General features: G+C 35.9%; 1 protein-coding gene across 1 annotated transcript in view; it reads left to right on the top strand.

Moving 5' to 3' along the window:
* The window catches only part of LOC127653165 (homeobox protein Dlx4a), a 40,272-nt gene that overhangs the window by 21,925 nt on the left and 6,136 nt on the right, over positions 1 to 12,211 (top strand). The window contains exons 2-3 of the mRNA XM_052139731.1: positions 7,406 to 8,080; positions 9,273 to 9,466. Coding sequence (XP_051995691.1) covers positions 7,777 to 8,080; positions 9,273 to 9,466 — 498 coding nt within the window. The 5' untranslated portion in view covers positions 7,406 to 7,776. The remainder of the gene's footprint in view (positions 1 to 7,405; positions 8,081 to 9,272; positions 9,467 to 12,211) is intronic.

Here is a 12,211-nt window from a genome sequence, read left to right as displayed (position 1 = left end):
GCAATTATACTTTGGATATATGGATGTATGGATGGATGTATGGATGGATGGATGGAAGGAAATAGTGACTGGATGGATGGATGGATGGATGGAAATAGTGACTGGATGGAAGGAAGAATGGATGGAAATAGTGACTGGATGGATGGATGGATGGATGGAAATATTGACTGGATGGATGGATGGAAATAGTGACTGGATGGAAGGAAGGATGGATGGATGGATGGATGGATGGATGGATGGATGGATGGAAATAGTGACTGACTGTATGGGAGGATATAGTGACTGACTGACTAACTGGATGGATGGATTGATGGATGCAAATATTGGCTGGATGATGGATGGATGTATGGATGGATGGATGGATGGATGGAAATATTTACAGGATGGATGGATGGATCGATTAATGAGACAAAATATTATTTACTCATTAAAAAACATATTCTAAGCTGGACTGAAATCTCATTGGCTATGCATTGTGCCAAAGATTGATGGATGAATGGATGGATGGATGGATGGATGGAAATAGTGACAGGACGGAAGGATGGAAGGATGCAAATAGTGACTGGATGGATCCAAATAGTGACTGGTAAATGGATAGATGGATGGAGGAAAATAGTGACTGGATGGGTAGATGCAAATATTGAGTGGATGGATGGATGGATGGATGGATTAATAAGCCAAAATAAAATTGACTCATTAATTAACATATTCTAAGCTGGACTGAAAGCTCAGTGGCTATGCATCATGGCAATTATACTTTGGATATATGGATGGATGGATGGATGGATGGATGGATGGATGGAAGGAAATAGTGACTGGATGGATGGATGGATGGATGGAAATATTGACTGGATGGATGGATGGATGGAAATAGTGACTGGATGGAAGGAAGGATGGATGGAAATAGTGACTGGATGGATGGATGGATGGAAATAGTGACTGGATGGAAGGAAGGATGGATGGAAATAGTGACTAGATGGATGCAAATAGTGACTGGATGGATGGATGGATGGTGATACAACACTGCAATGCTATCATTACAATAATCAAAACAAAGAGATTGTAATTAATCATGTTTTGAAAACCTGTAAAACGTTTGCTAAATGTGCTTTATTATCATGTAAGAACTTTGACTCGTTAATGGATATTATTTAATAAAAGTGAATGATATTAATATACATAAGACATCCGCACAAGAATATCAGAATATAACAGAATAGGGGTTTACAATATTATTGAAAAGTATTCAAATTACTTTTCAATCAATTATCTTTAACTCTGTACCAGCTAATATCATATAGATTTGTTATTATCAATGCATTTAAGAGACTCAATAAACATAAAGAATTCCACCATAAAGACCTTAAAGTATGGTTTAGAATGGCTCCGTCCCTTTTGTGTATATGAAACATGCCCAATAAGATCATAAGGATTATCATGAAATTCAAATAATTTTTTTTTAATTCAAAATACAAAAGTATATCCTTTCAAGTTAAATCAAAAATATGTCCAGATTTCTGTTGCGCATAAGCAGATAATTCTTCCCAGAAAGGAATTATTTGGAATAACAACAGTAAAAAATATATATATATATATATTATTATTAAACAAAATGAACATTTCTCATCAATGGCTGAGAATTTTTACAAGGTATGATTACAAACATATATATTGTGAATAATTTTAAATGTGTTTCCCGGATCTTATTGGTTATATATAAACTAAAGAGTAGTGACCAAGCTTTTTCCATATTATCTCTAGAAACAAAATGATTCCAAAAATATATCCCTCGTGGTGTAATAGATCGATTCCTAAATAAATGTTGTCTTATACACTTATTTGTACAAATGTCAACTCCATTAATATAGATTGAAGGATCTGTTTTGGAAACATTACAAGATTGCATGTAACTTCTCATTAACATGAGTAGACCTTGGGTTGCCCTGCGTGATGTAACACACACCTGTATCTCGATGAAATTAATGAAGATTTCTGCTCTAGTTTCCAAGTTAGATACCCGATATAAGTCTCATTCCGTTGCACTTTCCTCAGTTAAAAGGTGGAAATTCAGACTCTCTGAGTTGAATGGAATGCTTCATGAATCACAGCAACAACCATCCAGAGCATAGTGGCTTTTCTCATAAGAGTGAACATTTGGACGGACACACACACAGGCGCGTGTGGCAGTGTAGAGCAGGCGTTTGTCAGATATGTTATTATATACAAAGTTCTGAACATGTAATTGCCCCATGAGTACTCAAGAGTACTCGAGTAATTAGTCTGAGTAATTAGACAAAATAACAAAAATTGCCATACCTAGACTGGATGGATGCAAATAGTGACTGGATGTATGAATGCAAATAGTGATTGGATGGGTGGATGGATGAATGGATGAATGCAAATATTGACTGGATGGGTGGATGGATGAATGCAAATAGTGACTGGATGGGTAGATAGATGAATGGATGAATGCAAATAGTGACGGGATGGATGGAAATAGTAACTGGATTGATGGAAATATTGACTGGATGGATGCTGATAGAGACTGGATGAATGGAAGGATGCAAATAGTGACAAGATGGATAGATGAATTGAAATAGTGTCTGGATAGATGGATGGATGCATTGCCATCTACTCATCACTTCCTCCTTGTTCTTTGCCCGACAGCTGCCCCAGGGAAGACTTGCCAGAGCCTGCTCCCAGATGGTAGATCATGAAGGAAAAGAAAGAGGGAAAGACAGAAATAGAGAAAGAATAGCACAGAGAGAGAGAGAGAGAGAGAGAGAGAGAGAGAGAGAGAGAGAGAGAGAGAGAACTTTGGCAAGGTTCAAAGACGAATGAGTCCACATCAACACCTTTGATGTAGCTGGCAGCCGCCAAACAGAAGGAGACAATCTGTCTCTCTGGTGTACCGCCCTGCTTGAACAGTGCCTAAAATCACACTAAACCCTGCAGCTAGTTTTTTAAAACACATTCACAGACAAACACACTCATCAAGGACTTTAATAACACTGACAGGTAAAGGCACCTGAGACAGAGTTGGGGGCATGGGGTCAGTCTCTGAGTGCTGCTATCACTCAGATTCATTTTTCACCATTTAGCCAGAAAAAAAGGCTGAATATCTGCACTGTTGTTCAAACTAATTGTTTACAATGAAAGTTATGCCATACATTTACCCCAGAAAAGTTGCATTCTGCTTCATGATCATTCAAGCTGTAGCATGAATTGATTTAGGTAAGAGACAATTGTGTCAAATGTTGAATTCAATAGCAATAAAGCCTTCAATAGGTAACTCAAAGTGATACAGAAAGGAGGATGTAACAAGTTAAGGGAGAAAGTTACCTAATGTGTGAACTAATTTAATGTATTATTCCATACTTGTTGAGACCAAAGCATTTTTAAATATCAGTATGACCATGTGAGGTGTGAGTGTGTGGTTTTTATTAGAGTTAAATGTGAAAAACCAAAAGGGCCTAAGCATTGTTTTCTGGTGTATTTTACTTTTGGCACTAAATTGACTTTCAATAATGTACTTTACCCTTAAAGAAACAGCAGTTAGACGCAAGTGAGTCTGTGGCAGGACGGATAGCAGAAGGTGGTACGAGGAGAGAGAGAGATAGTTTACGGACATGTCCGTCATGTGTGTGTTTTGTCTTTTGTTTCAGTTTACCAATTAAACTATTATTTATATTGTCAAGCCAGTTCTCACCTCCTCCTTTCCATTGAACTATAACACTGGTGCCGAAACCCGGGACCAGTATAAAGAAGTCAATGGAAAGGAGGAGGCGAGAGCCGGCTTTTCAATATAAATAATAGTTTAATTGGTAAACTGAAACAAAAGACAAACACACATGACAGACATGCCCATAAAATATCTCTCTCCTCACACCACCGTCTGCCATCAGCCTTTATCCCTCTTGGAGACTTAATTAGCCTGATAAGGGCCCTGGTGTGTATAATCACAAACCGGCCCCGCCCGCCGCCCTGCCACAGAGTCTTACTATTATTTTACAACCTTAATTTGTTAATACATTGCATGTTGATAAAATAAATAAATAAACGTCCAGTATTGATGTGGACACACACACACACACACACACACACTTGCGTCTAACTTTTGTTTCTATTAAGGTTAAGTACATTTTTGAAAGTCAAATATTGCACAGAACACCCCAATGTACATAACTGATATTAAAAATAAGAAGAAAATGACTTAAATGAAATGTGATAGGTCATGCAGGGCTTCTTTTCACTGTAATTTTAACAGAAGTTGACTGTAAAAAGTAGGCTGCATAATAGCTAAACATGCATATGTTACACATAATATAAATTTCACTGTTAAATGTTATACTGTAAAATCATACTTTAAACACACACACACACACACACACACACACATACATATATATATATATATATATACTTTTTTATTTATTTTTTTACAATGTATTGACGTGTATTGTCTTGTTAAATATATTATAATTTTTACCACTTCTATTAACCAGTTAAAGTTTTGTTTGTTTGTTTGTTTGTTTGTTTTTAATGTGTGATTTTACATTATTTTGCCATTAAAATGTCGGACATTTTTTGCACGCATCTCAATTTAACGCAGACATAACAAAAAATATCAAGAGGTTACAGAAAGACAATTGCCCAGAGCGATATGCTACATTTTATTTATTTGTGGTTTGACACGCCTGCATCGAAATTATTAGCCACAATTTTACGATTACCTTAAGACTTTGGCTCTGATATATTTGTGTCACAGGAGCATGATTTAAAAAAAATTGTAAACTACTAATAATCGTTGAGCTGAAATTGTTCGTGCATGGCAGAAGTGTTAGACAGTTACTAAACTCTGCATATTTCAGAAATCATCAGCATATATTAAATGCATTGATTTATTATTATTATTGTTAAAACGTTATATAAAAAAAGTTAAAGTATGCTATGCTGATAGATAGATCATAGATAAATAATGGATATATTTATCTAAAAGACAAAGCCTTTAGGAAGACTAACTGTAACGAAAACAGATTTTCGTGTTGGACTGTATTATTTGCGTATCAATATATTGGTGCTTTGAAAAAAAGTTATTCTTATATACAGTAAACTGTTGTTAGACCTGACAGCTTCAAAAGCTTCATTGAATGACAATTTCAGTGTATTTTTCAGAAATCATTTTTACAAGCATTTTTTACCCAAACAATTTAACTTTTTAAATCGTATTCCTAAATGTTATTTGCCATTCATTTCAAGAGCAAACTGTTTACAGAGCTTTTATTTGTTTATTTGTGAAATTTCCTTTGTTTATTCTTTATTCAAGTTCATCAACAACAGAATATCATGCTCATTTGTCAGTGGTCTTCAGCCTTAGCAGCAGAATCCAGTGAAACACGTGCCATAACATTATCACATGCCCTCAAATCAGTGGTGACAAACGCCTGCAAAATGCACAGTATAGGCCTACTGGAAACAGAGTGCATAAATATATATGCATGCGCCCAAGAAGAGACACACACAATGTGACGACGCCAGCAAGTCTGGCATGAGATGAGATGTATTGTTATTAACCTCACTTCACCCAGTGTGAATGAAAACCAACGTGAGGATTTATCCTTGTGTTATGACTTCACGGGCTAGCTTTGTTCTCCTCCATAATGTACATGTAATTACAAACTGGGATCAAGTCTACATTTCTGTTTTTTCTGTGTCTCTCGTGCTATCAGTGTGTGCTCTCTTTCTCTGTTATCTGGCCTTTAATCCAATTATATTTGTTTATCATCTTACTCTATCCCTCATTGCCTCCCTCTGTTTCCTCTGCTCTCCACGAAGTGCATTTCTCAATCCTGGATTTTCTGTTTTAACATGCTGTAGACGGGCATCCTAAAAAACCGTAAAGAATGTCCGTAATTTTAACGGTAAAAGACTACAAAAAAAAGTTAATTGGTAAATTGGTAGTTACCTTAAAATATATGGTAAAAATATATATCATATATTTAAAAAGACAATACATGTAACAATGTTCTAAAAAAAATGAAAAAGTATGATTTTACCATTATAAGTAACAGTAACATTTTATATTATGTTTAATAAGAATGTACCTTTTATGGTAAATTATTGTTAAAATAACAGTAAAAAAAATACATAAAAAATATAAAATAATCTGGCGTTCCCAAAATTCCCTGCGTTACCCATCACATTCATTATATTGTATGGGAATAGTTATGTTTTTTCTTATTTTTAATATCACTTATCTACATTGGGGTGTTCTGTGTTATATTTGATGTAGTTTCATTAATGTTTATTTCATTATTTTAATTTCACATGTGTTACCCTGATGATGTTTGTGTGAGTGACACTGAGCACTGTCTCTACATGTTTATTGGTCATTGCTCCAGGACGGGTCTCTTTCGATGAAATTCATGTCATCATGTGCCTTTCCGGAAATACTACGATTAATAGCAATACATTATAAAGTGAAAGTAGATTTTTCAGAAGAAGGTTAGAAGGTTACAGTTTATGTAAATTAATAATATAAGCATTAATGCACCGTAAAATACACAGGCTAATAAATACACAAATTACATTCCATAAAGCATGAATCGTGGTTAACATATTTTTTGCAGTGAAAAGGTTTAGATGTTTGGTGTTAAAAACCTATTATTTTAAATTATAAATGAAAATGTACATTATACTACAACAAAAGAGCATCTGTCTGAATGTCATAATTTCGATCTTACAAATGAGACCATTTCATAGAGGAGGAATAACAGCCAAAAATTCTCAAAAACACAACTACAAATACAGTGGGGTCTTTTGTAAATGCAAGGTTTCAGTCTTACTCCCTCAACTGGCAAGTGCGTGCAGTAAACTGGCAGGCTTGGAAAGAGGCATTGAGGCTGGGCGTGTCCTGGCGGTTAGTTGTAGCCTACCTGTGTTGAGGAATTTTGGCACGAGATGAAAGCACCTATAATTTGTGAATCTCTATACACGTCACTATTTTGGTTTTATAACACGTGTCCGCCAAACAAAACATCCGTGTATCAATAGAGGCTCTTTTCCCTGCACCTCCTACCAAGTTAAAATGTGACGGATTTACATTTCAACAGAAATAAAACTTGACTTATTCATTTATTATTATTATTATTATTATTATTATTTTGTAATCAAGCCTTTATGATACTTGAAAATAATAATTTATTATAATTATTTATGATGATAAATAATGGAACACATTATCAGGATCTTTGTTTGAAATGCAAAAGTTTTACTATATTTTGTTTCATTATTTTCCTTAGTAATGTTTTATTGAATATTTGTTCATATAGTTCTCAGTTTAGTCTTTGAATATAATATCTAATGTCTTAAATGTTCTAATTTCTGTTTATTTGTTGCTAAACAGAAATATTTTAGACCGACGGAGAAACAGTCATTTGGTTTTAAACCCGAACTTCAATATTGCTGCAAACTTCAGAATTGTGATGTAAATATTACACTGGTGACGTCACTGCCTCCGGAGACACGACGCAGACAGCGCACGCAGCCAATAAGAGAGCGCGCTTTCACTGCTGGAATTTAACTCTAGGATGTGATGAGACTGTTGAGATTAACTTCACAGACTCCATGCTACGAAAGCAAACTCATGAACCTATTCCGCGTTTTCATGGAATTTGGGAATTCGACGACATGAATCTAAGGGATGGAAATCACACAGCTCTTTTTAATAGACGGTGATTTTATGGTGCATCGGTCTAATGGACATAACTCTAAAAAATGACTATGACTTCACTGTCTGAAAGTTTGGTGGCTTCAGACCCCTCAAAATCGGCATTTCTGGAGTTCAGTCACGGCTACCAGTCTCACCAGCAGCATTCCCCCGGTGTGTCCCACGCGCACTATCCCGTGCACGGTTTGCATCAAGGCGCACATCCGCAGTACGATACGGCCTTCTCATCTGGCGCTGCTTTGTATGGCCGTCCGCTCAGTTACCACTATCCCAGCGCCCATCACCACCCCGGAGCTTACCTACCCTATCAACACAACAGTGCAGTTGGTCAATCAAGAGGAGAGGGTGCAGGTAAAATGTGTTTTCTTTTTTAATTTCCTTCATGGTTCAAAAAGTGATTGACGAAGTAATCTGGTGTTGTACCAAAGTTAGTCTACTGGTTTAGAGGAAATGCTGCAGGGAGCAGAAATTTATTTCTAAAGATAATAATACTGTATTGTATAGACTGCATATTTATGATAATTGCCCTTTGAAATGGTGTTGTAATTTAGAGTCTAAACAAAAACGCGTCCAAATTTTGATATGCCCAATGTGAAGTTGATCAAAGTTTTTATATTGGCTATCTTAGATTTGAACAAATATAAAACGGGCGTTGATTGTGTGCAACAAATAAAAAAAAATATATATATATTATTGCAAAAAAAGAAGTAGTACAGCTGGACTCTCAAATTAATTTGGTAGTGTAGGCTATTGGAACTGATTAAAAAAAAAAAAAAGATTAGGCTAATTTTTAAGTGGGCAAATTCCTACAACCATCTATTTTGCCACGAGCTAGTGTTTTTGAGGATTTGTGGTTTTACTTAAGGTTTTTTTACTTCATGCCAGTAATTTGACTATAGCCTATTAGTAAGATTTACTATGTAATATGGAATAGGCCTATAGTATAATGACTCCAATTAGCACAGAAAGAGATTGCCCGCTTCCTTAACACGCGCGCACACATACACGGGTTGTCGTTAGAACCCCTCTTTCGATACATCAACGATTATTAAAAGTAAAAAAAAAACGTGTTACACTTTAATTATCAAAGCCTGCTGCCAATGTAAACGTGAATACCGGACTTCTTCTGGAACAAAAAGATACATTTTATTAGCCTATTTGTTTTTATTCAGCTTATATTTTGCTATAATTTCACAGAAATGCATTATGCACTTGTTTCATCAAACAACTTAAAATGTAACTCCTGTTTCAGGTCTATGTATTTCAATTAGAACTACAATCTAACTTGCTGATCCTAGTTAATAAACTGGCATAAAAACCCTTTTATTTTGTTTATTTTTTCAGTTTGTCAAAAACACATAATGCAGTTTATCTTTGTGTGGGTTTTACAAACCTTTTTACATCTTGTTTTTCAAACAGTTTTCATCAGACACAATAGCCTGCATTTTTTCTTTTGTTTGTTTTTAATTTATTTCATATTTACTACCACTACTATGATGATTATAGCTTTTTTTAAATGACTTGTCGAATCTTCTCACTCAAGATTCCGATAAGCAAAATTCCATCGAAAGTGGAGAAATACGCCTGAACGGAAAGGGGAAGAAGATTCGCAAACCAAGAACCATCTACTCGAGCTTCCAGCTGCAGGCGCTCAACCAGCGCTTCCAGCAGACCCAGTACCTCGCGCTCCCTGAACGCGCTGACCTGGCTGCCAAACTGGGGCTGACACAGACACAGGTATGTAGGATGAGATTAAACTAAAGATGCATGGCAAATATCTCGGTCTTTACGCTATGCAGTCTCTTGGGGATGTTCTCAAAGTGAAGAAGAAGAAAAAAAATAATCTTCAACAACGTCGTAGGCTATAATTTAGAGCAGCACGATCTGTTCTAATGCTTAATCTAATGCTTATGCGCTGAGTCAGGTCTCTTCTGTCACAAAAATTTCTGTTAACGCCCAAGACCTGAGTGACAAATGTCCGCCAAACAACACTGCGTTCAGGTAAAATGGGACAGTAAAACAATCAAATAAACAAGCAAATAAATGACAAACAGTCATGGTAAACAAATGAACACAGTCCTTAAATGAAGAACTAGAGATAATAGCACTTTAGAAGCAGGTAAGTATTACGCATTAGACAAATCAACGAGAGCCTCGGACCACAAGTTAATTCTTCTCCTGTAATTAAAACGGATCTTTCTTTCAGTTCATCACAGAACGTGGGATACAAAACAAATTATATTAATCCATTTGGATTGTTGCAAAGCCAATATACACTATGCTATATCCCAGAATAAAAAGCGTAGCCTCTAAGGGTTGCTAAAATTGCTATACCTAAATTCCACTGTGTGCGGGTTGGTAGTTCACCTCATGGTCGAACTATTAGGTTTACGTCTTTTTATAACCCGGTTACCAAAATTTGGAACATATCTGTATACACTTTAAAACTCTTCTTTGTGTGTTTCAGTTATTAGCAATTAAAATAAAAATAAACATACAAATCGCATACAAAATTTTAAATAAAACAGATGGCATAATGCAGATTTAGCATAAATAAAGCAATCTCTGTGAGGACTTGCTAGTTTGGGACCAAATGTTGGTTTATAATTACTGATGAAATTATATTTTCCATATCCATCCATCCATCGTCAACCGCTTATCCTGTGTACAGGGTCGCGGTGGGCTGGAGCCTATCCCAGCTAACATTGGGCGAAAGGCGGGGGACACCCTGGACAGGTCGCCAGTCCATCGCAGGGCCACACATAGACAGACATACACTCACACTCACCTCCACATCCACACCCACACCCACACCCACACTTTTCCACATATTGAAGAATATTATTTGTTTGATAATTTTTGGACAGTGAATTTGTGAATGGTTGTGCTTAACTGTATACTGTCAACACTAATATTTGTGTAAACATTTAGAAAATGGAATGAGATTATTTTGTCTTCCCGCCATGCTATAGAAAGCTCCCAAATTATGTAGGCTAATAATGATATGGAATGTTACATTTTTTTGTAATGTGGCAAAAAAAAAAAAAAAAAAAAAAAAAAAAATGCAGCAATAGGGTTACACAAAATGCTGGACACGGTTTGTTAATACATTTTTGGTACTTAAAATTATTAATAATAAAAAAAAGTGTTTTACTTCAGTAAATGTGTTGGATACATTCAAAAAGGACAAGAGCGCTTGGTGGGAACAGACACAAAAATGCAGCAACAAGGTTACACAAAATGCTGGACACAGTTTGATAATATTTTTTTAGTACTTAAAATTAGTAATAAGCTCGATTTCTCGATTCTGTGGGTGGTGGTGCGTGGCCGTTCTTAGTTGGTGGAGCGATTTTTCTGGTTAATCCCGATAACGAACGAGACTCTGGCATGCTAAATTGTTATGCGGTGCGGTCTGTGTCGGCAGCCACACCAGATGGAGCAATAACAGGTCTGTGATGCCCTTAGATGTCCGGGGCTGCATTGGGAGGATCAGCGTATGCCTATTCTGCACCGAGAGGCGCGGGTAACCCGCTGAACTCTACTCTTGATAAGGAATGGGGATTGCAACTATTTCCCCATCAACGAGGAATTCCCAGTAAGCGCGGGTCATAAGCTCAGGTTGATTAAGTCCCTGCCCTTTCTACACACCGCCCATTGCTACTACCGATTGGATGGTTTAGTGAGGTCCTCGGATCGGCCCTGGGGCTCCTCGCGGGCCTTGGCGGAGCGCCGAGAAGACGATCAAACCTGACTATCTAGAGGAAGTGAAAGTCGTAACAGACAAAAATATTATAACTTTGATAAGCATAAATAATAAATAATTGCAGTCCAGGTTTTATATAGGCTATCCATAATATTGATACTTCCACAAGAATAATGTTACACTGCAATAGCTTTCACACTTTGTTTCACATTCAAAAAAACACTTTAAAGGCCTATAGGCTATAAATAAAAAAATGAGTGACTGAGTGTTTAAGGACGCCAACGAACCTTTTCACATTTCCTGGGTTTGTAACTCGGAAGTGAACTATAGCGGGGTCAACTTTTATAGTGGTGAATGGGAGATCATAGCGAATATTATTTTTGTGTTCATTTTATCCAATAGCAACAGAACAACTCCACTATTACATTTCCACACCTTTCAAAAAGAGGAAAAAATATATGTAAGAGTAGGCCTAATATAACAATAATGTTAGATATGTACACAAAATAATTAAAAATATTAAATATTTTAATAAAAATATGAAAAATAGCTAGATTTACGCTGTAAATTGCAAGATTTAAGCACTAATGAATTAACCAATTTCAGAAAATTAAGTCATTTTTATTTGTATAGCACTTTATCAAAGCAGCATTACAGAAAATTATGCTTCAACAGAAAAACCTGTAAAGTCTTCGAGTCATAATAGTACGGTTTTAAAAAAAAGAGACATGATTGTAAATTGTGCCTTAAAATAAATAATAGAAAATAATTATATTTAT

This window comes from Xyrauchen texanus, chromosome 12 (genome assembly GCF_025860055.1).
Source record: "Xyrauchen texanus isolate HMW12.3.18 chromosome 12, RBS_HiC_50CHRs, whole genome shotgun sequence".
In the NCBI taxonomy this organism is placed as follows: domain Eukaryota; kingdom Metazoa; phylum Chordata; class Actinopteri; order Cypriniformes; family Catostomidae; genus Xyrauchen; species Xyrauchen texanus.
This window is presented reverse-complemented; position numbering and strand designations above follow the sequence as displayed.